This window comes from Rhinoderma darwinii, chromosome 2 (genome assembly GCF_050947455.1).
Source record: "Rhinoderma darwinii isolate aRhiDar2 chromosome 2, aRhiDar2.hap1, whole genome shotgun sequence".
Classification (NCBI taxonomy): Eukaryota; Metazoa; Chordata; class Amphibia; order Anura; family Rhinodermatidae; genus Rhinoderma; species Rhinoderma darwinii.
This window is the reverse complement of record NC_134688.1, coordinates 136,598,063-136,625,283: the sequence shown is the minus strand read 5'-3', so window position 1 is coordinate 136,625,283 and position 27,221 is coordinate 136,598,063. Positions and strand designations below refer to the sequence as shown.

The following is a 27,221-nucleotide window of genomic DNA, read 5'->3' as shown; positions in this document are numbered from 1 at the left end:
TATATGCACGCACACCCTGGCCTAGCTCGTCCCTGCAAATGACGTCCCCCTGCACCCCTCCCCACCTCTTCATCAGCATGTGAGACCGATGACCACTAGAATATGGCTAGCAGCAGCCCTGCATAGTTTATTCAGGTTATGTGGGGTTCAGTCGAACATGGGTCCCCTGGGAGCCTTGGGCCCCAGACAGCTGCCCGAACCGCCCATATGAGGATCCGCCACTGGACACAGGAAAACTTGGCATAACTAGTTAGAATATATACTGTATTTTCTATGAGACGCCCTCCTAGATAATCTAATGCCTTAAATATTTACTTTGTTTTGTAATTGAACAGTATATATTATACTCAAAATAGAGTATTAAGTTCATAATTGTCTTTCATTAAGTCTATTTTCTTTTGTTTCGGTGCTTGTAATGGATTTAGTTTTGAACATAAGTATCTACTGCAGTTATCTAAATTGCTGCTTCAAAAATCAATATCTGTCTGGAAAAACTGAACCTAAATCTAATCCGCAAAAAGTGTTTGAAGAATTGTCATACTTGAAAGACCATTATAATTTAATAGGTGTGGGTGTAGGATCTGAAAGCCAAGTTTGTTCAGATGACCAGTGGAAAAGAAAACTGGATCTCGAAGGTAAAAATTCAGCCCAAACTTGTGTGAAAGTGCCATGTTTTTTTTCACACTCCACAAATCTCCCCGTTCTTCCAAGGCATATAAGCTGAACCAGAGGCACTTTAATGTCCCTGAGAGGTTTGTTGTGTACCAGCGCATGCTGTTAATATTTCGTACAAATTGAAAAAAATTTGAGTAGGTCACATTTCACTTGCTTTTTATATTTATTCCATCATGATATAATCTACATGTGACGTTACAAATGGCTTTATTTAGTGTATATCCTGCACTACATCGTGTCATTTGTCATACGAAAATGTAATCTACCGCTGTATTTGGAATTCCTATTACCACTGGCCTCACGTTTCCCAGTAGTAGATAGTGACTTATATCAGAAAGCAATACATCAGATTGAATTGCTGTAAAGATGCTTTGTGTAGTATTGCGAGTCTGGATACCAAAACAATACTTAAGGATAGAATAATTTTATTTTTATCCTCTTCGCATCCCAGCGTTCATAACTTTTTTTTATTTTCGATCGATGTAGCTGTGTGAAACTTTGTTTTTTGTGGAATGAGTTGTACTTTGCGAAGGTGCCGTTTTTGGCTACATTTACATTATCGTTTAATTTATAGGAATTTTGATTTTGCCAAAAATGCAAAGAAATTTTTTTCTTTTTTACATCATGGCTTTAAATAATGCTATAAATTTGTTGTGCAGGTTATTACAGTAACGCCGATACCAAATGTGTGTAATATTTATTGTACAAAATATGCATTTGTGTATTTAGATTTTATTTGACATTATTTTTTTAAAGTTAATATAACTTTTTGATTTAGATTTATTTAACTTTAATGCACTGGCATATATCTATATGCCAGTACAATAGCCTTTGTGCTGATAGTACAAAGGCAGTTGATAGGACATAACGAAGTATGCCCTAACAGGAATTATGGTCAGACAGCCCTGGGTTCCTTCAATGGACCCTGGGCTATATTTTCATAAGGTATGTCCTTCCATGGCGTCACAGGGATTGCCTGTAATGTGATTAAAGTGGGATTTTCCCTTTGAATGCTGCGGTCCGCTTTGATCGCGGCATTTAAGGGGACACACCGGAGATCAGAGGTTTCTCTGATCTCCGCCGTTAGTGTGGCTGTGTATTACAGCCATTGACCCGCTCCTGATCGCGCGCATGCACACTTTCTGCACCAGCGCAAGTCACATAGCATCATGCTAGTCACATAGCTTAGTATCGAAACATATGAATTCACGGTATTGAACCATTTAAGTGTGCACAGCATCGCAATAGTATCGATAGATCATCAGTATATGATTGGTGGGGGTCTGACAACCGAACAGCTGCTCAGTCTTACTCCGGGTGCCGGAAGTTATGCAGTGGTTGGTGCCAGAAGCAGATGGCTCCGTACAATGTATAGCGAGCGTACTGCAGCTCTTCTCCTATTCTTAGGAACTGCCCATGACCTGTGGATAAACTACCCCATGCCTGGGCAACCCCTTTAAAGAGGCTCTGTCACCACATTATAAGTGGCCTATCTTGTACACCATGTGATTGGCGCTGTAATGTAGATTACATCAGTGTTTTTTTATTTAGAAAAACAATCATTTTTGACGGAGTTATGAACGATTTTAGCTTTATGCTAATGAGTTTAATAATGGACAACTGGGCGTGTTTAACTTTTTGACCAAGTGGGCGTTGTGGAGAGAAGTGTATGACACTGACCAATCAGTGACCAATCAGCGTCATACACTTCTCCCCATTCATTTACACATCACTATGTACGCACATCAGAGCCGTGTGAAGGAGGCTGTACGGCAGCACATACTGGAGTCCTATACTGCTTTACTATGGAGCCGCAGGGACTTAACCCCTGCCGCTTGCAGTTCTATAGATATCTGATGCATCTGTGTGAATGAGGACTTCAATCATTGTACAATTATGTATTTTATTTGTTTAAACTGGTATTCCCACCATGGACATTTATATCCACAGGAGCGGAGTGGTCTAATTGGCTGTTTCTGCGACTCCCAAAGGAATGAATGTAGAGAGCTGCTCACATGCGTGGCCACCTCTCCATTACTACGCTACCTGGAGGCGGGAAAGGGGTCGGGAAATTTCACCTCTTAAACCTATACTTATTAGACATTTATGACCTATTCTGTGGATATGCCAAACATGTTCCTGCTTTGAATAAACAGGGTTTTACACAGGACTACTATCGGGCAGACGAGCGTTAATATAACGCTCGTTGTGGATAATTGCCCTGTGTAAAAAGGGCAGCGATCAGCAGATGAACGAGCAAACGCTGGATCATCTGCTGGTCGTATCGTTTTAATTTTTTTTAATATTCTCGTTGTCAGCAGCACAACAGGGAGACGCGCTGCCGACATTATAATGTATGGGGACGAGCAATCGGAGTAAAGACTGCTCGTTCCCATCCATAGCTCCGTGTGACAGGAGCAAGCGAGCGCTAATTGACGATGTCTCGTAGATCGGCACTCGCTGCACCGGCTGAGTGTCAGCCGGTGTAAAACGGCCTTAACCCTTTAAGCGATTCTTACCGTTCCACGTTCCCTCACATAAAAAAGCGTTCATTGATTTTCCAGGAAAGTGGTTGCAGAGCATAAGATGCTTATTAGTAAAAGCTTGTCTTCTAATATAAATCTATCACAGAGATATATGCGGCTGAGAAAAAAAAAATCCGGAAGTACCAGAACTTTGCACAGATTCCATGGAACAAAATGTATTTTAATAACATCAAAATGAGGGTCCCCCTCTAAATATGTAATTGGAACTCTTGTTTTAAGGAGTGATCTGGTGATCACTGTACAGGATTTATTCCTTATGTCATACATCGAAGTATTTTCCCTCTGTTTGCAGCAATTAATTACATTTTTCATTTATTTGCAGTTGGATAGATTTGCCAGCATTAGAATTCCTGGAAGCAGAAAAGATCGTCCTAATTTGCATTATGTGAAGAGCGCCAACACTGGCAGCGACTGGTCCACTTCTTCAGAATATGAAGACTTTCCACAGAAGCAGCTGTCGGATAAAGAAATCTTGGCGCTCTTTGAAAAGATGATGGTGAGTGGATTGTTTTTATGGACTGTGCTGGGTTTTAATAATGAATCTTTGTGTAAAACTTCTGGTTGTTTTCATATAACAGACTAATATTATCGTTTCAGGGGAATTTTCTTAATAAGACCCCATGTGTGTAATTTTTTTATTTATTTTTATTGATGACGTATATACAATGTTTTCCAGCATAAATACAATGTATCAGTTTTCAGGGTCCAGTATAGCAAAGCAAAAAGGCTGTAATTTAGCCTACAGAATAATGGAAAATGGAAAAACCTAGAAAGCAAAAAAAACAACAACCCTTGTCTGGCGGGTAATTTTTTAGTTTTTAGGAGAAATTGCTCAAACACTTTTCCCCTAAGTGTTTATTTCCCCGCTATTAACCTCTTCAGTCCCCCTTTTAATTCCTGTGTTGGGTACCAATATGTGTTTTGAAATTTAGCCATGAGCTTGTTTATTTCAGTTTCGGAAAATGACATGTAATAAAACGCCAGACCGTTTCTTAACAAACAGCTCTTTGCTGCTACTTGTATTATGTGTACCGGCAGTGGTCAAGTCCCGAAGTCTTCATCTGCAGAATCATGTGGCACCAATAAAAGAAAGCGGTCTGGGAGCAATCTGCAGCGAGATATCCGAGACCCACTTGATTATATTCTAAAACAAGTTTCCAAAATTGTTGGGATTCAGCATAGAGCCACATTCCATGAAATAAACTCCTCAACATTGAAATTGCAACACCAAGGAGGAAAGGTTTTTTTCAATTGTGGAAATCACAGGATCCAGTTAATGATCAGAAAATGTTAAAAAAAAAATATGGAAACAGAACATTCCAAACATTTAGAATTATTCCGTATGGAGTATAAGTATGACGTGATGGGAGAAGTTCGAATTTAGTATGTAGGAGGCTTGCAAGATTCCAGTTTCCCACTAACGCAGAATCTAATTGATAGTTGGAATAATAATCCATATGATTAATTCCATGACATCTCTTTATGACCAGGCCATATTATAGTCCCTTGGATGTGGGAGATTTACCCCTTCTTGCCTTAAAAAAAAGAAATTGGTAATTTAGTCAATGACCATGTAAAATTGGAAACCGCAGCATTTAATGTATTAAAATCTTTGTGCCGGAGTAAAATTGCAAGCATTTGTAATAGATATAAGGACTTGGCAAACTGGTCCGCCTTGTTCTGTCTCGTCACTGCCTGGTCCGTCCCATTCTGTCTCTGCTTCCCCATGGAACTGCTGTTCTGTACTGAAGAAAATTATACAGCACGCAACAGCAGGGGAAGCAGGGACTCCTAGTACATAGCCACACTGCCCTGTAGGTACCGCTCCGCTGTAGATAGCACCCCCCTTGCAGATCACACCCCCCCTTGTACTTTGTAGATCGCACCACAACCCCCCTCCCTTATAGATCGCACCACTGTAAATTGCACCCCCCTTGAAGATCGCACCACATCCCCCTGCCCCTTATAGATCGCGCCACTGTAGCTCCCAATAGGAGCTGAATCCCCGGCCAAAGTGTCGGAAACCTCTGGCCGGGGATTCAGCTCCTAGTGGCAGCTACAGTGGCGCGATCAACAAGGAAGGGGGTGCGATCTACATGCGGGGGTGCGATCTACAAGGGAGGGTGGTGGTGCTGCGATTTACAAGGGGTGGGTGTGCGATCTACAGGGGTGGGAATGAGATCTACATGCGGGGGTGCGATCTACAAGGGAGGCGGGTGGTCCTGCGATTTGCAAGGGGGGTCGGGGTGCTATCTACAAGGGAGGGGTTGCTGCTGCGATCTACAAGGTGGGTTATGATCTACATGGTGGTGGGGGTGCTATCTAAGGCCAAAACTGGCTGTGTCCTTATCAGGTTAAGGAATCTCGATACATGAAAACTCTTTACACAACCAATATATAATTCCGATCACAAGTCGGATATTTACAAAATTGTAGCATGTAACATACATAAATGCGCTCTGTTTCCTGTTTTTTTTTTTTTAAATTCTTTATTTTCAAGGCTAACAGCCAAATTTTTACAATAAAAAGGAAAAAAAAAAAAAAAAAAAAAGAATACAGATACACGTACATACATACAGGAGGGTGATATACATGTACAAGGTTAGGAATGCATTAAATTGAGAGATATAACCAAAATTTAGCCGTGTATAACAACCTCGTTATTTCTCTGTTTCCTGTTTTAACTGCAATGCCAAGTTGCTCTCTTGCATGCTCACAATTCATTTTCACAAGCTCCCTTTGTCCATCGAATGGAATATGCGGAGGCTGAATCAATGCAAAGATGTTGGTTTAGTCAATTAAAGTGCACCGTGTAATTCAGTTCATAAACGCAGCAGGAACTAAAAACCCCATTATAGCGCGTATGTTTTATGGACGTGTTTTCGTTGTAATAGGTTTTTGTTAAAGAAAGGAAAAATTTTTTTTTTAAAAATGAACTAACCGTGGAGGCAGACGTCCTGGAAGTGTTAATAGCGGTTTACCTTACTGCTGCATTTATTTTGTTTATTTGGAAACTGACTGATGATCTTGTATATTTTAATACAAAGAATGAATGTAGCAAGACGCTTATTGTATCCTTCTGATTTACTTGGTAATGATTTCATTTCTTCATCTTAACAGCTGGAGATAGTTGACTAGCCAAAATTTAATATCTCTTAATGTAATTTGAAAGTCGTATAATTAAAATGAATTGGGTTATGTGAGGACTTGGGTGATTGTCTTATAAAACAAATAGTGGTTTGCTGTCTTTTATTATAGCGGATTTAGGACTAAATGGACTGTCGCATGTAAGTTACAGCTTGTATCTCCCTAGTTCACACCCCTGCAGGTGACTTTCAAAATTGCACCAATTAAATAAGTAAATAGATGCTTCCCAAATGATCCATCATTCCTCACTGGGTTTAGGCAACTGGGATGGGAAGTGACGTAACATGACTAGTCCGTGTGTGCCTGAGACCAGGGACAGTAGTGTAAAATAACATTGATGAGAATGCCTGGACATTATATTCATCGTTTCTGTTATGAACTGTACAAATGTTCACTTCATAAGGAATTGTCCCTAGTCTCAGGTTTTCCTGTATGAAACTCTCGGTTCAATGCAGAAATAGTGGCTCTGAGCACGGCACTTAACATTATGGATGATGCTGTCTCGCTGTATTATAGGACTATACCAATAATGTAATATGGGCGTACATATTGCTGATTTCAGAACGCATGTTTGGTTGCAGTGCTACTGTAAGTCTAAACATTTCTGTAGGGAGAGATTTTTAGCCATATGTATTTAACAGGTAACAATCTGGAGAACTGACAGATCGCTCAGGATGATGGAGATATGCCATTGTCATCTGATGCTGTGCAACACACGGGCAACCTGCAGCCGATGTCTTATTGGGCGGATAACTAGAAAAACAGCACTGGCTCATGATTTCAAGCGAAAAATCACGTTGAAAATGCAGTCCAATCTGCAGGCAGCATGTTATAGAGCAGGAAGAACTGAACAGATTGATATATAGTTTTGTGTTTAAAAGATTCAGTATAACTTGTCATTTATAGATCTAAGTACCTGCTCTCTCTAAACTTAGGAGTTCAGTGGGCAATCTCACTCAATGATTGACAGTCTTCCCAGTATCCGAGACAGCTGTCAATCATTGAATAGGACCGCCCACTGAACGCCTGTTTAGAGAGCGAGCAGGTATTTAGAGCTATAAATTACAAGTCATACTGAATCTTTTGCAACTAAACTCAGAGGCAAACACAGGATTTCTAAAGGGACGTTATTTTCGCCACGATATTGCTACCCTCGGGTTTTTATGTTCTAAGCATTAGTTTGCACTCATCCACCAGCCTTTATATTACAAGCTCTAATAAAAAAAAAAGTGCCAGGCTACTAGATAAGTGCTGACAACTACTGGTAGCCCAGGTAGATAGTGCCACACTCAGTGCCCCTTGTAGTTGGTGCCACACACTTAAACAAGCACTCAACTGCCCCCATTCCCAGGGTGTCTACTCCTCCTGCAATGCAGGCCTGGTGTCTCTTCTGACCAAGCTTTTCTTGCGCTATAACATGTAGCCTACTGATCGGACTACATTTTAAATGTGACGAGTTCCCTTTAAGAAACGAGCCATAGTTTGCCTTTAAATGCTGACTCCAGATACCTTGCAGTGTCATGTGATGGTTTTGTGTTTATAGGTTCAACCATAGCGAATCCAAGTCTTTCTGATATAGTAGAGTTAAAGGGGTTGTTTCACCTCCCACTTTTATCAAACAGACATCCTAGAGCTAAAGTGTACTAAAAAAAAACTAGCTGTTACATTGTTTTATATCATTTAGAATACTTACCTACCACTTCTTTGCTGCTTGATGCCCCCAATGTGCTCCATGGCACTTTCTGCTTTGAAGGTGGGCTGTCATCCCATCCCACGTGACCGCTGGCAGGTCCTTTTTGACAATAATATAGTGGATCTGCACATATCCGCGCCGTACGTCCTTTTCTCCTATGGTTACAAACAACCCAGGCAGACCGCTGTCTGTATCGCTCATGTTCTAAATTAGAGACTGCAGGACGGGGCTGTGCACTGCGCATGCCCAGAGGCTGTGCTCCGAACATGTCCTCCTTATTGTGGCACAATAAAAGATGGCTCCTATAGCAAAAATATTAGAACATAGGAACCCCCATGGACTGCCTGTATGCCTTTTTCATAAAAACTATGCATTTTCAATAATCTGTTGTAATTGCAGATTTTATTAATGACTGCACCTTTAAGACTGCACCTTTTGTCCAATTCTAGTGAATTTTATTGAGATGTGAAATTGCACTGAATGCTCCAATAGGACAGTGCTCTGCAGAATCTACGGTTTAGTCCTGGCCTAAAGCCAGATGAACCTAACTCCAAAAGATAAATGGTATCAATAGTTTTCCTTATAATTGTAAATTGTGTTCTATTAGGTTATGTAATAGATTTTAAAAACGTAATTATGTCGAAGCTTGGGAAGCTTTATGGTTTCATATCTGATTAAAACACTATGAGCACGATAATCCGTTACTTTAATTATAGCTTTAGGGGAAAATCAGGCAAATGCCCCTTTTATTATGGGAATGATAGACTCATTTCTTTTTTTTTTTTTTCATTATTAATTATAAATGGGAAATCAATAGTAAAACTTAACCACGGACAGATTAAAGGGTATTTGGCAAAATGAGTACTGATTATTATATTATGAGTAGATGTTCGTCCTGTGATGTTACATTAGATGGGAAGGTTGTATGGATTAAGCAGTTAAGTAATATCTGCTAGTATTAACGTATATTGCTTACTTGAGCGCTAATGCGTTCGAAATGAATATCATTACTATCCATTAATTTAACTCATGGTTTCCGAGACCACAGTGAGCCATGAGTTTCTTTTTAGAACCTACATAAGCTCCCTGAATGAGAGTATTCATTATCTTTTTAGTAATTATAGTTATGGATGCCAAATATATGGAATGATACCATGTTTTCAGCGCCAGAATTATGTTTAAAACTTGTAGATTAAAGTAAAACCTCTATTTTATTATCATCTGTAAGGCTAGTGGTAGTCAACCATCTATATTGTGGGGGCCTCCTATGTAAATCTTGACTCCATCAAAGGACCACATATCTCATTCAGTCAGAGCAAGGTCTACACACGCGTTTATATGGCTTTTCTACACAGCTGTATTTGTGGTCCATGGTTTTTTCTATATATTTTATTTAGCTGAAAAACGTTTTTGGACAAGTGAATAAAAAAAACCATATAAAACGTTTTACAAAACAGATCTTCCAAAACAAATGGAGGGTTCACACATACAGACATATAGGAAGGGACCATATATAGATACATAAATGGAAACAATAACACCCACACACAACTTTCAGGAATTGGAAAGATACAATAGTGCCCCTATAACAGAGTAGAAAACAGAGAATCTCTTCTATCTTTTATGATTTGGAAGAGCACTCAGCGTACAACAACCTTGTCCAGTATAATGCCTGGTTATTATCCTTGGGATGGCAGCTGTGCCATAGAAATTTTGCGTTCCCCTTGGGAAACACATTCCAAAATCACAAGTAAGGGAAAAAAAATGTAATAAAAAAAAAAAGGTGAAAAAAAGGAATATAATGCACTATTCTGCAAAATATTAGGTAATATAAAAGTGAAAATATATATTAAAGTGTAGCTAAATGTTTGACACACTTCTGACATGTCATAGTGACGTGTCAGAAGTTTGTATTGGTGGGGGTCCGAGCACTGAGACCCCCACCGATCGATAGAACGAAGCAGCTGAAGCGCTCGTGTGAGTGCTCAGCCGCTTCGTGTCTGGTCGGCTTTTTGAGGACAGCCGATGTATTGGAGTACGGCCTCATAGACTTTCTATGGAGTCCGTACACCGATACATTGATTTCTGTAAAAAGCCGAACAGCCCCAACGCGCTGAACGCTCACACGAATGCTTCAGCTGCTTCGTTCTAGCGATCGGTGGGGGTGTCCGTGCTCGGACCCCCACCCATCCAAACTTCTGACATGTCACTATGACATATCAGAAGTTTGTCAAACGTTTAGTTACACTTTTTAAAAGGATTTTTTATTTATGATTTAAGTACAGTGGAAAAAAAAGACCATACCAACCTTTTAAGCAAAGAACGACCCAATATAACCAACAAGTAGAGTAGTGATCACCCACCAGATTATACCAATTGTGTAAACAAATTAATTTTTTTTAGCGGGTGGTCAAAAGACTAGTATGTATTGCCTGCATCATAAGTAGATTTTTAAACCAAAGAAGAGAAAAATATGAAAATTTTAATTTTTGAGTATCAAAAATATGGAAAAACCTTTATTGACAAATATCGAACACAAAAAATGTCCATGCTCTCTAAAGGCTCATCCACACGTAACGGAATTGCTGCGTTTTTTCCGGCTGGAAAGAACGCAGCAGAATACAGTAGCAGCATAGTGGATGAGATTTAACAAATCTCATCCACATGCGTAAGATTTCAGAGCGGAAATTGACCCTCGGTGCGTGTTTTTTTTTGACCGCTGCATGTCAATTCCTGCTACGGAAAATGTGCAGAATTGCTAATTTTTTCAGAGGAGCTGTCTCCGTCTCCTAACATTGGTAAAAACGCCGCAATTTCCGCACCATTTTCTGCCGTAAAAAATGCAGGAAATGGTGTGTTTTTGCCACTGCAGAAAGCCTCTGACTTTCAACGGAATTGCTGAAGCAATTCCGTTGTGTGTGGACAAGTTCTAAAAAAAGTGGACAGCCTAATCTTAAGCTCTGATAGACATTGGAGTAAACATAAGTATAGTGTAGTATAGGATATTAACACGGTGGTTCACCAAACGTTGTGTAGATGCAAATTGCACAAACATTCTAAATAATGCTAGATTCTAATGATAAGCATTAAGCTGCATATAGTATAACATTAGAAATAGGTAACCCATGATGTGGTCAAAATGCAAACAACCATACTATACCACGAATATGATACACAAGCAGAGCAATAGATACGTGTCCACCCGACGCGTGTTTCGGCATACTTGCCTTAGTCTGTGGGTGACTAAGACCTTGGTGTGCTTCCACACAGTTTTTGAAGGAACTCGGCAGGGAGGTGGTTCTTAACATCTTGGAGAACTAACCACAGATCTTCTGTGGATGTAGGCTTCCTCAAATCCTTCTGTCAATATGTAATCCCAGACAACTCGATGTTCAGATCAGGGCTCTGTGGGGGCCATATCCTCACTTCCAGGGCTCTTTGGTCTTCTTTATGCTGAGAGATAGTTCTTAATGATATTGGCTGTATGGTTGGGGTCATTGTCTTGCTGCAGAATAAATTTGGAGCCATTTAGAAGCCTCCCTGATGGTATTGCATAATGGATAATATCTGCCTGTATTTCTCAGCATTGATGACACAAAGGGGTTTTCCAGCCAATAAAAATTGATGGACTATCTTCAGGAGATTTCAATTTTTATTGGCTGGAAAACCCCTTTAATACTGTCCAGATCCTCAACTCCAATTGCTGAAATGCAGCTTCACTGTTGCCTGCAGACACGTTATTATACCGCTCTCCAGGCTTTTGGCGAACAATTTGTCTTCTGTCGCAGCTCATTAGTACAGAGCACCTGCTGCCATTTTTCTGCACCCCAGTTCCTATGTTTTTGTGCATAGTTGATTCCCTTAGCCTTGTTTCCACGTCGAAGGTATGACTTTTTGGGCGCAATTCTTCCATGAAGACAACTTCCTCTCCAAACAGTAGATTGGTGTACTTGGGTCCCACTGGTTTCTTCCAGTTCTGAGTTGGTGATACTGCTGGCAATCTTCTGATTTCGATGGGAAGTAAGCATGATGTGTCTTTGATCTGCTGCACGAAGTCTCCTTGGCCACCACTGTGTTTACGGTCCTCAATGTTGCCTGCCTCTTTATGCATTTTCAAAATAGCTGTAACAGCACATCTTGAAACCCCAATCTGCTTTGAAATCTTTCCATGGTAGAGACCTTGCTGATGCAGTATATCTACCTCATATCCTTGTCGTGCTCAGTTTTGACATGGTGGACCTTTGACAAGAAACTGTTGTCCACAACTTCACCTTTGTAGCAGAGTTTGGCTACATGCACACGACCGTTTGTGGTCCATAAACAACGGATCTGCAAAACACGAATAGCGCACTGATGGCTGTCCGTGGTTATCCAGCCTCCATGCACTTGAAGGATGAGACTGAGCCACAAACACGAACAGGAATGGGAACAGCTCTGTTTTGTGGCTCGGTCCCAAGGCCCCCACATGGATCTGTGAAAACCACGGTCATGTGCAGGGGACTAGAGAAATGAATGGGTCAGTGTATTATCCATTAAAAAAAACGGATAGCACGCTGAGAAAAAACACTATCTTGTGCATGTGGCCTTTGATTGCTTCTCACCCAGTTGTAAGCCTCTTACACAGCTGTTTCTGTTACTGTTAATGACTGTTTAAACCTACATTTGAAAATTATGATAATTCTCGCCTGTTTGGTATAATTGGTTAATCATACGCCTGACTATAATCCTACAAAATCCATGACTTTGTGCAAGTGTACGTAGAACAATTGATGCTTTTTTCAAGGCAAAGTGTGGTCACACCAAATATTGATTTTGATTTAGATTTCTCTCTGTGAATTCACCTTACCTTTGTTAATTGATTAAAAAATAGAAGTGTTAGGTTTTCTTTTAAAGCATTCTTACTTTGTAGCATTTTTCCACAATTAAACTTTTGCACAGTACTGTATATATGCTCTAAACATTTTTTTTTGTTCAGTTGTACATGTAATACAGCAAAGTAGATACACGTTTTCTGGTAGATTAACAAAATATATGCATTTACTTGTGTAGTTAAAGAGGCTCTGTCACCACATTATAAATGCCCTATCTCTTACATACACTTCTCTCCATTCATTTACTCTGCACATAGTGATCCTGCGTTGTTCACTATGTGCAGTCACATACACACACAATGTTACTAAAGCGTCTTATCAGTAAATAGACATTGCGTCGAACCAGGACGGCATGTCTATTCTCAATCACGACACTTCAGTAACTTTGTGTGTGACTTACAGAGATCACGTTGTGCTGTCATTTACAGCGTGATCTCGTGAGATTACGCTTGCTGTGCTGTAAGTCACACACAAACGTTAACAAAATATCGGGATTGTGAATAGATATCGCGTCCTGGTTGGACGCGATGTCTATTTACTGTCAAGACGCTTCAGTAATGTTAGTGTGTGTGTATGTGACTGCACATATTGAACAACGCAGGATCACTATGTGCAGAGTAAATGAATGGAGAGATGTGTATGACACTGATTGGTCAGCTCCATACACTTCTCTCCACAACGCCCACTTGGTCAAAAGTAAAAACACGCCCAGTTGGGAATTAAGAAAGTAATTAGCATAAAGCTAAAATCGCTCCTAACTTGGTGGAAATAGTTTTTCTAAATAAAAAACACTGCTGTAATCTACATTATAGCGCCGATCTCATTATGTGGGAGATAGGCCACTTATAATGTGGTGACAGAGTCTCTTTAAACCTTGTGGGTATTCTACAATGAGTAGGCTGTGGGTAAGCTCTTCTGTGGTCTTGGAATGTGACACTTCACATATAAATTAGCATATAAATAGAAGCCTTTCCTGTTAGCCCGGTTTAAATAAACTAAAGCAAAATAATATTATTCATATTGACAAGCATTTTAAACCTACTGTAATTTATAGAGAAGAAAATAAGCTTATGGCTGAACGATGACAGTGAGGAATGTAACCTGCTAACTTGTCTGGTCTGGGCACTTGAAGTACTTTATTACAGAACTGCATTATTTGCAACCCTTGCTATTTTATTTCATATACCAGTTAATGTGAATTATTTATATACAACCTGCACCCCATGCACACCTAGGAAATGTATTTTCTGCTTTGATGGAATTTATATCATGAAAATTAACCTCTGCTTAAATGTGGTCAACAAAAGGTCATCGATATAAGGTGTTTTTTTTGTTTGTTTTTTTTAAACCGTTCCCCCAAAAACAAATGATATAGTACTGTACATGTTTTTAGAGGTTGTGGTGGGGGACTCTTTACGTGCAGACCTCCATTACAGGGTTTTCTGGTTTAGAATAGTGTTATTTTTTTATTTTTTTTAGATGCCCTATACGTGAATTTCGAGTTAATAGAAGGTAGTCCCTTAACCTGGATTTAACCAGAGCAGAGAACGGAAGAGCATCTTTTGCTCTGGAGGACCAGTCATATTCTTACGTGGGCAGGCCATTTATTTCATAAGATACTCTAATACTGTCACGAAGGGTCTGTGGACCCACTGGGCTGTACCACCTTGGCGGTAAGGCAACTGGCCAGCAGGGAGCAGGTGATTGTCTATAGTTACCTGTGGCAGCTCAGACAGCAGCAGGGCAGGCTCGGCTGGGACTAGGTAGCAGGCGGACGTCAGGCGAGGTGAAGCAGGTCAGACGTGGATGTAGCGCAGCACGACTTTGGCACAGCTCCGTGCTAGACCAGGAAGGTATGGATTGCTAGGAACAGGAACTGGAAACAAGTATAGGTACAGGGAAAGGGACTGGAACAGGAAACACACTAGGAGGCCATCACATAGACAAACTATAGGGAACACAACAACGCTCAGGCATAGAACTCGAGGGCTGGACTTCTCTTATAGTCTAGGGTACTCACTGGTCAAAGTTCACCCATGAGGTCCGGTGCGTGCGCTGCCCCTTTAAGAGCGAGCACGAGCGTGCCTGCGCACCATACGGGATCTGGCGGAGGTGAGCGCTGGCGTCTCCTGAGGAGGAGGCTGGGGCCAGCGCTTGCCGATTTGTGGCTGTCAGGGGGAGGTTGGAGCTGATAGCCCGTAGCCACGGACCTTACAAATACTTAGTATTCCCCTGTGGTAGCGCTGTACGGTAATTAAAAACTTTCTGCTAGATTCTCCAACAGATTAAAGTGGAGTACTGCAGCGAGGCACCCTGGCATAAGGTTATCATTGTGAGATGCTTTTGACATAAAATGATTTGTCCTAAATAACAACCTGTTTAATAATTGTGAGCATAAGATAAGAACAATAAGAAACTCTGCAAAAGTGAAGATTCTGGCCTTTCTATTGGCGGGGAGGATATTACCGGTTAGAAAGATGGATGGGTACTTAAGGCATGAACAACATTGTCAGAAGTAAGTCCCATCATCTATGGAATATCAATCCTGGTCCTACAATCTAGAATCTGCACAAAGCTCATATTAGTGCCCATCTGTCAACCTCAGTCCCTGCAGTGCCAGAATCATTGTATTGTACATCGTACTAGCCTCGTGGTAAAGCGCAACACCCATACCTATTCCATGCTCGCACGCAGCGAGAGATGTGCGCCCGGCCAGTCACCGTTGCTCGTTAACTCCTTGTCCTGCCCTGATACCGGTCATTAGAAGTTGGTGTCCGTCTGCATGGAAGAAGAAATCTATTGTTGGGATAATACAGCAGGTAGTGTCAGGATGAATAGAATATCAGCCGATATGCTTTGAGGTTGTAGAATGCACTCCCTTAAAGTGCACCTCTACTTGTGGTCTCCTGTCCAACCTGACATTATGCGTTTAAAGACGCTCCTGCACACTCGGCGACCGTTACTATGGAAACCGTACGACGTTGAGTATTGTGCTAGAATTCAGCTCTAGTTATTAGGGACCCGTGCATGTTACTCTCCGGGTGTTGTACGGTTGCCATGGCATCTGTACCGCCCAGCATGAAGGAGCATATTTCCACGACCAATGTCCGGTCAGATAGTGGGATCACAAGTGGAGGTACACTTTAAAACGTTAATCTCACCATAGACAATGGCATGTTCACAGGATGTTCCATAAATGTCTCATAGACACGGATCCCACATCTGGGAACTGCACCTATTTAGAGATTGCGGGTCTCTATCCAGGTGGAGAATGGAGAGGTAGCTCTCCATCCATTTATATGGGAATTACAGAAACAAGCAATTTTGGAGGTAGGTGTGGGTCCTACCTCCTACAGATATATACTAGTCCTTCTCAATGAATTTGAATATCATTAAAAAGTTAGTTTATTTCAGTAATTCAATTCAAAAAGTGAAACTCATACACTATATAGATTCATTACACAGAGTGATAAGTTGATGGTTATGGCTAACTGTTAATGAAAACCCAATATTTAGTCTTTCAGAAAATTAGAATATTGGGTAAAAGTTGAAGATTGTAGACTCATGGTGTCACATTCTAGTCAGCTAATCAACACAAAACACCTGCAAAGGTTTCCTAAGCCTTTAAAAGGACTGGTCTGTTGCTCAGTGTCCAAAGTCCTGTTTTCAGATAAAAGTAAATTTTGCATTTCATTTGGAAATCTAGGTCCCAGAGTCTAGAGGAAGAGTGGAGAGGCGTCAAGCCAAGTTGCTTGCGGTCCAGTGTGCAGTTTCCACAGTCAGTGATGGTTTGGGGAGCCATGTCATCTGCTGGTGTTTGTCCACTGTGTTATATCAAGTCCAGAGTCAGTGCAGCGTCTACCAGGAAATTTTCGAGCACTTCATGCTTCCCTCTGCTGACAAGCTTTATGGAGATGATGATTTCATTTTCCAGCAGGACTTGGCACCTGCCCACTCTGCCAAAAGTACCAATACCTGGTTTAATAACCACAGTATCACTGCGCTTCTCTATGGGGTATTATCAAGAGGAAGATGACACCAGACCCAACAATGCAGATGAGCTGAAGGCCACTATCATACAACCTGGGCTTCCATAACACCTCAGCAGTGCCACAGGCTGATCGCCCCCATGCCACGCCGCATTGATGCAGTAATTCATGCAAAAGGATCCCGGACCAAGTATTGAGGGCATATACTGTACGTACTTTTCAGTAGGCCTACATTTCGGTATTAAAAATCATTTTTGAGACACTACATTTTCTGTTCTCATTAACTATTAATAGATCACTCTGTGTGTAATGAATCTATATAATGAGTTTCACTTTTTGAACTGAGTTACTGAAATAAATTAACTTTTTGATGATATTCTAATTGATTGAGAAGGACTAGTATATAGTAGCAATATCTATGATACGAATGTCCCTTTATTTCATGTAGATGCAAGGTAGCATTCTGCTAATACTACGATGTGACTGAATCGTGGTCATTTCACCTAATATAACTGAAAAGCAGCCAGAATTGCAGCCTGTATGCGGACTATTCTTTTATGGCCTTTCTTGGATAATCTACACTGTGTATAAATTGCAGGTTTGTTTAGTTCTCTTTCTGATGATAAATCTAGAACTACAATAAAATGTCTGGTGTTTTGAAAGGGAAGGGGAAAAAAAACAACTAAAATCTGTCCACCATGTCTCTACAAATTGTCAGTGTAATCATTTCTCTAGGGGTACGATATACATTTGGATTAAGTATTGATTTTAGCAACCCTAGTAAATGAGCAGGTCTTGTTTTGATATTGAAAAACATTCCGTGACTCCAGTGTCGGTGGATAAAGAACCAGAAAACAAAATGCGCACGTTCATTTTGACCTTTTCCCAATATCTGCTTGCTGTCCTGAATTTCAGATCTTTTCTTTTGAGTTTATTGCGAGTGGATGCAGATTAAAGCAAAATCCACCCTTCAAATGCAATTTAACCTCTATCCTCTACAGGTGACTTTTTGGAAGCAGTATGTGATCAGACTGGGAATTTATATTCAAAATACACTGAATACATTGCTGTTTAGCTGTATCATTCACGTTGTTTATGTATATTTAATTATTTGGTTTTGGTCACACTAGTGTTTTTTATTTTCTTACTTTCCTAAAGTTCGGTGGGCACGGTAATATTTATTTTCCAGCTGAAAAAGGCAGCAGGTTAACACAAAGCTTAAGCTTCACAGCAAAGTGGATGAGATTTTGAAAATCTTATACCCACTCTGCAAAGAAAAAACAAAAGAAAACGTTAAATTCCGCACCGCAGGTTAACTTATTAAGTTCCCAGCATGTCAAGTTATGCTGCGTTTTAGTTGCTTTTCTTTTATGGGTTTTTCCCATTGGATTTAATGGGGGTGCAAAACCCACAACAGATGGCAAAGTGTTGCGACTATTGCAGCGGAATGAAATCTGCATTTTTGCACGCAACATACATAAAAAAACAAACCAACAAAACACAGTATGAAGTCATTGGGGGTCATTTATTAAGACTTCTGTTTCATACGCCAGTCTTAATAAATAAATTATTGGAGTAAGATGCAGATTTATTAAGCGACAAACACCTCTTAATAAATGTTGCATCTTTCGTTTGGCCGTGCGCCATAATTGTGGTGTAACGGCCGTGCACCATCTGTTCGCCCGAAAATAAAAATAAAAAGTTGTATGGTCCCCTCACCGCTCCTCTTCGCATCTCCCCACCGAATTCACTCCGGCTCCCTCAGCATGCTGTGGCTCATACAAGGTCCTGACGCTGAGCAGCTTCAGGACCTTATATGCGATGCAATTCTCAATGTCCTGAGTGCTGCATCACATACAATATCTTGACACTGCCCGGTGCCAGGACCTTGTAAGAGCCATGGCATGCGGAGGGAGAGCCTTAAGGGACAGACACTGGTGTCTGTCGTTTTTCCTTTACTTTGGTATGTTGATTACCGTAAGTGTCCGGCACATTTGTAGAACTTCATGCGCTAACTAAACCACATCAGTGCAACACACAACTCCAGTAGCCAGGTGGTGCATAACAAGTTACATAGAGCTACTTTTCCTCAGAGAACCAACTTCATGAATACGTATGAGAATCTCTAGCTCCTTTTCATCCTTTTCATCCTTTACATTCTTTTGTTTGTAGTGATGTATAGTCCATATGTATAGTAAGCTATCACGGTGCTTAGGGTAAAAGCTACAAATATGTTTTATATCAATCTTATATTCCTGTACATATTATCACATTCCCAACTTTTTTTTTTAAATTTTATTCTCCAGGAAGATATGAATCTAAATGAAGATCGAAAAGCACCACTGCGCGAGAAAGACTTTGCAACCAAGAAAGAGATGGTCATGCAATATATTAGCACCGCTTCAAATATTGTAAGTACGCTCTGAAAGTATAATGGGAGATGCTGGCAAATATAAAAGTATAACTTGGCATGCTTTAAAGATTTGCAGCTGTAATGAGAGGAAGCGGTGAAGTGTGGTCTTGTAGAGGTTCATATGGGACACGTTGCAGAAATATAACACTAATTAGAAATGTACAAAAATGGAAATGTGGAACAGGAATTATGCCGGATACTTTGACAATTCATTGCCCACAAAGAAGCTCCAAAAACAACAGTATAAGACTGAAAGAGCTGTTCCAAGGGGGCCCCCGTAGGTGGCAGCCACGCATCTACCTAGCATTAGATACTGTAGGCAATTGCAGGCTGTTGTTCAAATATTGTTTTAATTTCCCAATCTAAGTTTTAGATTGAGTAGAATGTCAAAACTTTAGTGAAGACTGACCCATAATGTACATGGGCATAGCAGCAGGCAAAAGGAAAACAGTGTTACAAGCCACCATAATTATCAGCACTGGATTACCTGTATAGTAGTTGCTTCTTGTCATGTTGGTTACGTGGACCCACTGGGCCGTACCACCTTGACAGTATGGCAGCTGGCCAACAGGTCACAGTCTATAGTTCGTATAGTGACCCTGTAGCAGCTCGGTCAGTAGCGAGACAGGCTCGGCTGGGACTAGGCAGACGTCAGGCGTGGTATACAGCACAGTACGACTTCAGCTCAGCACGGCACTTAACCAGGATAGCACAGGATACAGGTACAGGAACGGGGAACACTGGGAACTGGGAAACACTAGGAGGAGATTTGCTAGACAAACTTTGGGTACGACAACGCTCAGGCATGGGAGGAAGGGGCTGAGCATTTCTTATAGTCCAGGGTACTCATGGGCTAACTTTGACATTAACCCTACAGGACCCGGCCGAAGAGAGCGCTGGCATCTCCTGAGGAGGAGATTGGGTCCAGCGCTCGCAGACCCATGGCTGCTGCTGTCAGGTGGTGAGCGAGCCTGACGGCCCGTGGCCATGGACATGACACTTCTCATCGTCTTGTTACCATTGTAGTAGACATAGAACCCAAAAGTGAGTGGATTATTAAAAGTCTATGCTATGTAGAGATAACTCAGGGACTTGTATTTAAAGAGGCTCTGTCACCAGATTCTCAAATCCCTATCTCCTATATCATGTGATCGGCGCTGCAATCTAGATAACAGTAAAGTGTTTTTTTTTTAAAAACGTTCATTTTTGGCCAAGTTATAAGCTATTTTATATATATGCAAAGGAGCTTTGAAATGGACAACGGGGCGTTTTTTTTCCGTTATGTCCAACTGGGCGTGTATTGTGTTTTTAACTGGGCGTGTTTATGTGTATGACGCTGAACAATCAGTGACCAGTCAGCGTCAACACCTCTCCATTCATTTTCACAGCGTTCTTACTAGAACGATGTGCAGCCACATACACAAGTGTCCTGATAATGAATACACATGAAATCCAGCCTGGACGTCATGTGTACTCAGAATCCTGACACTTCTGAATCTTTTCTCTGAGATTTCAGCAAGCCACTCGTAATCTCGCGAGATTACGAGCTAAACGAGATTTCGTTTCCCTTGCTGGAAATCTCACAGAAAAGAGTCAGAAGTGTCAGGATTCTGAGTACACATCACGTCCAGGCTGGATTTCATGTGTATTCATTATCAGGACACTTGTGTATGTGGCTGCACATCGTTCTAGTAAGAACGCTGTGCAAATGAATGGAGAGGAGTGTTGACGCTGACTGGTCACTGATTGTTCAGCGTCATACACATAAACACGCCCAGTTAAAAACACAATACACGCCCAGTTGGACATAACGGAAAAAAAACGCCCCGTTGTCCATTTCAAAGCTCCTTTGCATATATATATATATATGTATATATATATATATATATATATATATATATATATATAAAATAGCTCATAACTTGGCCAAAAATGAAAGTTTTTAAAAAAAAAACACGTTACTGTTATCTACATTGCAGCGCCGATCACATGCTATAGGAGATAGGGATTTGAGAATCTGGTGACAGAGCCTCTTTAAAGTTAGCGGTTGCGTTTGGAGAAAAAAACATTTTAACTGCAGAAACGTGGGGTTAAATGAAGTTCTAGTAATCTAGGATAGGGATGTCACGATACCAGAATTTGGACTTCGATACCGATACTTCGTTTAGTATTGCGATTTCGATACCAATTCGATACTTTGTCAACAGTAATAATAAAAAAAAAAGTTCTTCCATTTTCTGATGTGAGGCGCGTGGTGTGATGATGAATTTAACCTCCACGTGCCTCACATTAAGAGTAATTAACCCCATCATGTTTCTCAGTCATAATGGGTTAATATGTAAGGTACACGATGGGGTTAATTACTATTAATGTGAGGCACATGGAGGTTAAATTCATCACACCTTGTGCCCCACAATGTGAAAAAAAGTTTTGTTTTTTTTACAGCGTACACATCATAAATGATGCAAAAAAAATTGTTGTGCAGGTTATTACGGCCGCGCCAATACTGAATGTGTATGCTTTATGTATTGAGACTTATTTTAATGTTTATTGTAAAAAAAGGTGTATGTGTATTTTTTTTTTTAATTTAACATTCCTTTTATGTTTTTACTTTATTTTTATTTCAATATATTTTTATTGAGAAATACATAACAATATGTAAACATGACATGCAATATATATTTTGCGGCTCACAGGCCTACTAAAAGAAGTACTTCTACACAATCAAAGGCAATCTTAAATCAGATCTAGATAAGTAGAGAACCAGGTCATACATGGCATTATTAATAATCTTCCTGTTATACCAAGTAGATGCATGCTCGGTCATTTCTTCCTTTTCCATCAGGGGCATTTCTCTTAAGCAACGGAAAAACATAAACCAGAACAAACAATAACAGGTGACTAACATGAGACCAGAGTAAAAGTAGGTGTAAGTACTAGAAAGCTCAACTGCTATGTGTGAGATAATAATAGGTGTTAAAATCAGGTCAGAGGAGAGGGGGTCAGGGTATTACCATATAACGGGCTTTTAGTGAATTCCAGCCAGTTCTTCCACGTTTGTAGCAATTTTACATGAGTTCCACTCTCCCATCCAGCAAGTTCTTCCATTCTAAAAATCTGTCTAATCTTTTCCAACCATTGAGGGATTGTAGGCGGGGACTCATATCTCCATTGCAAGGGGATGAGAAGTTTGGCTGCCGTCAATAAATGGGTTACTAGTGAATGCTTATTTGGTCTAAATGAAGTGTTCGGTAACCACAGCACCACCAGTTCAGGGGTGAGGCATATTTTCACCCCACATATTTCATTAAGAAGTCTCCCAACTTCAGACCAAAATTTCTTTAGGACTGAACAGTGATACCATATATGTGAGATAGTCCTCACATCTAATCTACACCTCTAGCACAATTCGTCAGTGGTAAGCCGCCATTTATGGAGGATCTGGGGGGTTCTATACCATCTCGTCAGTGTCTTAAAGGAGTTCTCTTGGATCTTGACACAGCGAGAAAATCCATGCGAGTTGGACAGAACAGTAGAGACTTCAGAAGGGGTAAAAGTAGTGGAGAACTCCTTTTCCCATGCCAACAGATACCTAGGTTTAGGCGGGGCAGCTAACTGCAGGAGTTTAGTGTATATTTTAGAGAGAAGGCCTTTGGGTAAGCTTGGGAATAGTAAATAATGTTCTAGCCAATTAATGTCCCGTAATGGTTGTGTATACCTTGTACAAAATTCTCTACATACCCTAGTGAATGCAAATTCATGTATGAATGAGATGGAGGTAGATTCTAGTGGAGTTAATAAGTCAGCTAGTTTTGGCAGGACCGAGACATTTTGTAGAGTAGGATATACTAAGGTTCGTAGGAAGTGAGACCAAGGAAAGTGAATCGGGGTAACTATTGCTTTCAAGAAGGCCGGGAGGACCTTGAGAGGCATAAGTGGAGAGGGTCCCGTATCCGATTCTGATTTTATAAAGAGGTTCTGCCACACCTACCGTGCCTTTTAGTGTGTCACTCAATTGATCTGCCTTTATTGGAACATTGGACCAAAGGTATATGATCCCCCTCCTCCCCAAGAAAGTGTCGTTCAACGTGAATGTGAGGCCACACAGGCTGCTGTGCGTGCACTAGCGTCAGCCATCTACCTAGATGATTAGCTCTATAGTATGTCTGAACATCTGGTAATCCGCATCCCCCCTCGCAGTTGAGCGTATGCAAGTCTAGGGTGAGCAGAATTCCATATAAACTTCGAAAATAGGCGGTGTATTTGGATAAAGCAGGATTTCGTGAGCAACATAGGAATTGTCTGCATCACATACAAAATTTGCGGCATTATATAACATTTGAGTATGTTCTTTCTTCCCATCCAAGAGACATATGGGATTCTTAAGCCTGAGAGATGCAAACTAATTTTCTTATATGGCGTTTTATAGTTATACTCGAACAGCTTAGCAGGATCTGAGGGGATGCGGACACCCAGATATGTTATGTCAGTTGAATTCCAGGTGAAAGGTGTAGACAATTTGAAACGTTGGATTATTGATTTTGGCGCCGTGATATTTAGAGCTACGGATTTTCCCAGATTAATCCTGAAATTTGAAATTTTTCCAAAATCCTCCAGAATCGCAAGAATTACTGGAAAAGCTTGAAGGGGGTTCGATATAAATAAAAGTAGGTAGTCTGCAAATGCTGCCGTTGAGTGAGTAACTTCCCCAATCTTAAGGCCCTGAACCTCTTGTGACTGTAAAAATTTCTGAATTAGAGGTTCTATAGTTAACACAAATAGAGATGGGGACAGCGGGCAACCCTGTCGCGTTCCATTGTGAATATCAAAGGATGGTGAGAGGGTACCATTTATTTTGATCCTAGCGGATGGCTGATGATAAAGCGTGAAGATGGCTCTGATAAAGGCGGGAGGAAAACCATATCTAATAAGAGTCGCTTCCATAAAGTCCCATGCAACACGATCGAACGCCTTTTCTGCATCAGTGCTGAGGAGAACTAGGGGAATTTTTTGTTTTTTGGCCCAAGATATTACATTAATTACCCTGGTAGTGTTAAATTTCCCTTCCCTTTGCGGTACAAAACCTGTCTGTTCTGGGTTGATCAGTTGTTTTTACTTTGTTTTTAAACTGTAATGTCCTGGCATATATCTATATGCCAGTACATTAGCTTGTGTACGGATAGTACACAGGCAGTTGTTAGGACATACCTAAGTATGCCCTAACAGGAAATATGGTAGGACAGCCCTGGGGTCCTTCAATGGACCCTGGGCTGTCTGCCCATATATAGTAAGTCCCTCAATCGCGTCACAGAAATTCCCTGTGACGCGATCCAAAGGGCATCCCCCATCTAATTTTCCCCTGAATGCTGCAGTCAGCTTTGATCGCAGCATTCACGGGAATAGCGGTGGAGATGAGAGGTTTCTCTGATCTCCGCCAGTGGGACGGCGGGTGTGTAATACAGCCATTGCCCCACTCCTGACAGGAAGTGCGTGTGCGGATAGCATGAGGAGATGCGGCCGGCACTGCACTAATGAGCGGCGATTCAGGCACTGAAGAACGAACAAGGGGGTGTTTTGCAGTGCGCCCGCCAAGTTCTGTTTTAAATGCCGCCGCTCGTTAGTGCAGCGCCGGCCGCATCGCATCATCCTGACAGCACGCACTTGTTATCAGGACTCAGGAGCGCGGCAATGGCTGTATTACACATGTATTACACAGCCGCAGCCCCGCTCTCATACATTCATGTGTTACTATACTGAGCTGTGCGGCCGCACAGCTAACTATCGAAATACATGAAATAATGGTATCAAACCGTTTGGGGATGTACAGTATCGAAACAGTATCGAAGTTTCGATGCATCGTGCATCCCTAATCTAGGATACCTGAATGTGACATTTGAATGGGTATGTCGGCTGAACGTGAGCACTCTGCTATTGCCGATGGTCCTATACATTTCTACGAGGAGTGGCTGCACTTGCATAACAACTCTGGGGGTGATGTGTTAAGCACTCTGCGACAGTTTTCCAGACACTGGCAGACATTATATAGGAGATTTACGCCAGCTCCTATCTGGCGTAGGTTTCAGTCTTTGGGAAGTAGCATGGTACAGGCCTATGCTGGACCCTGTACCTTGCCTCCCCAGTCCCGATCAAACTACCTCTCCTATGTATACTCAGCCCACCGCTCCTCTACTCCACTCAGGATGCCACGGCTCGTGCAACATATTGATGCCGGGCAGTGTCAGGATGTTGTATGAGCCGCGACATGCTGAGGAAGCTTGATGTGACCTGGTGGGGAGAAGAGGAACGGTGAGGTGAGTATGCATATATTTTGTGTTTGATGGGGGAGAGTGTGACTCACGGCCAGCGGAAAGATGCGACAGATTCATTAAAGCACGCTCCTCTTCATAAATATCTATCTTTAGGGGAGAAGAAAGCGAAGACTGGAGTACGAAACGTAAATCTGCCCCAATGTGTGAGACTGCACACATGAATCTCAATGATGGCATAGCCACAATACCCAACACTTTCTCTTGAATGAGGACGCTTTTATGTTGCACTACTGTTGTATTTCAAACCTCTAATAAATTTGACTATCTCTGGAAATAAAGGCGTTACAGTAGCGGCTCTTCTGTATATTATATATTTTGCTCAGTGGCATTATGCTGTATTCCTTGTTGTATTCCACTTGTGTGAATTAATGCAAAATCTGTTTGGTTAGAGATTATTAAATCTTTTTCTAATGTGCCGGGTTTATTCTTCCTTCACATCCCATTTATGCTCACACACATCTTGTTCCGCATCTCTATTGATATAGCTGGCAGCACAATGGCTTCCTAGAAGTGTCATTGCACATAGTGCAGCTGGTACTGCTATCCAACTTGTTTCTTCCTTGGGGAAAGAGCTCAGCAGTTTGTTCTCCATATAAATGACTTTCTTTTTTGTGTAAGTTGCAGCATGAAACCACTTGAGGGATTTGAAACCAATCGTTGAGAATGTAAATATACTGCAGATGTTTCCTCAATTAAGAAAGTCTGATGAGCAGAAAGTCTTCAATACACATGAATATGAAATGATCTATTATTAGGGGAAAACGGCGCCCCACGCAGTGTTTGACTTCTGCTAAGGAGCGCTCGTAATGCATAGGTGCTTCTCATTAAAAATGTAGATGAGAATTGGGATGACTCTTTATTACATTTACCAACCGATTGTAAGATATGGGACTAGTTAACATATGCATGAATAAATGAGCGACTTTGGAGCTAATAATTAAATATGAATGGCAGAAATAATGAAATATTAAAGTTTTAACTGTTGAGATTGAGAAGACCATTTTGCAGCACAGACTTTCCATTATCTGTTCTAGAATTGGCTTCATTTCTTTGGTGGGTTTCCTATGATGTTTTGTTCTGCCCGGTCATGCTGAAAATGTTTTATTGTTGGCATATAGTATTTTCCATTTGACACTGAGGTTTTATATTCTTATGTATGTCAATGTATTTAATAGCAAAGAATCTCCATGAATCTGCTGTACTGTTCAGAGTTTAACAAACTGGGATAATTTTAGCAATAATATATGCCAACGTGACAATACATGGTAAGGAGGAGAGAATGTTTTCTTCGACACAGCAGTATAAAACTATGTAGTGCATGGCTTTTAACCCTACTCCACTATACTCCTCCTCTTCCTACTCTGTTCCATTTAACTTACTAAGGCTCCTTTGTCTACCATTGCCACCTTTTGTTTTGTTTTTTTTTTTGTTTTTTTTTACCCCCATAGATCTTTAGGGTTTTGTTAATGAAGATCTAAGTATCAAGTGTTAATTTTGCAATGGGAGTTTATTCTTCCCTCTCACATTCCTGCAAGGCTTTACAGTAAGATTCACCCAT

The 27,221-nt window shown here is 40.9% G+C and overlaps 1 protein-coding gene across 3 annotated transcripts in view; it reads left to right on the top strand.

The window, feature by feature from the left end:
- Positions 1-27,221, top strand: part of DIAPH3 (diaphanous related formin 3) — a 613,925-nt gene that overhangs the window by 81,571 nt on the left and 505,133 nt on the right. For all 3 annotated transcript variants that reach the window (XM_075852308.1, XM_075852309.1, XM_075852310.1), the window contains 2 exons: positions 3,544-3,717; positions 19,228-19,332. In XM_075852308.1, the coding sequence (XP_075708423.1) occupies positions 3,544-3,717; positions 19,228-19,332 (279 nt within the window). The remainder of the gene's footprint in view (positions 1-3,543; positions 3,718-19,227; positions 19,333-27,221) is intronic.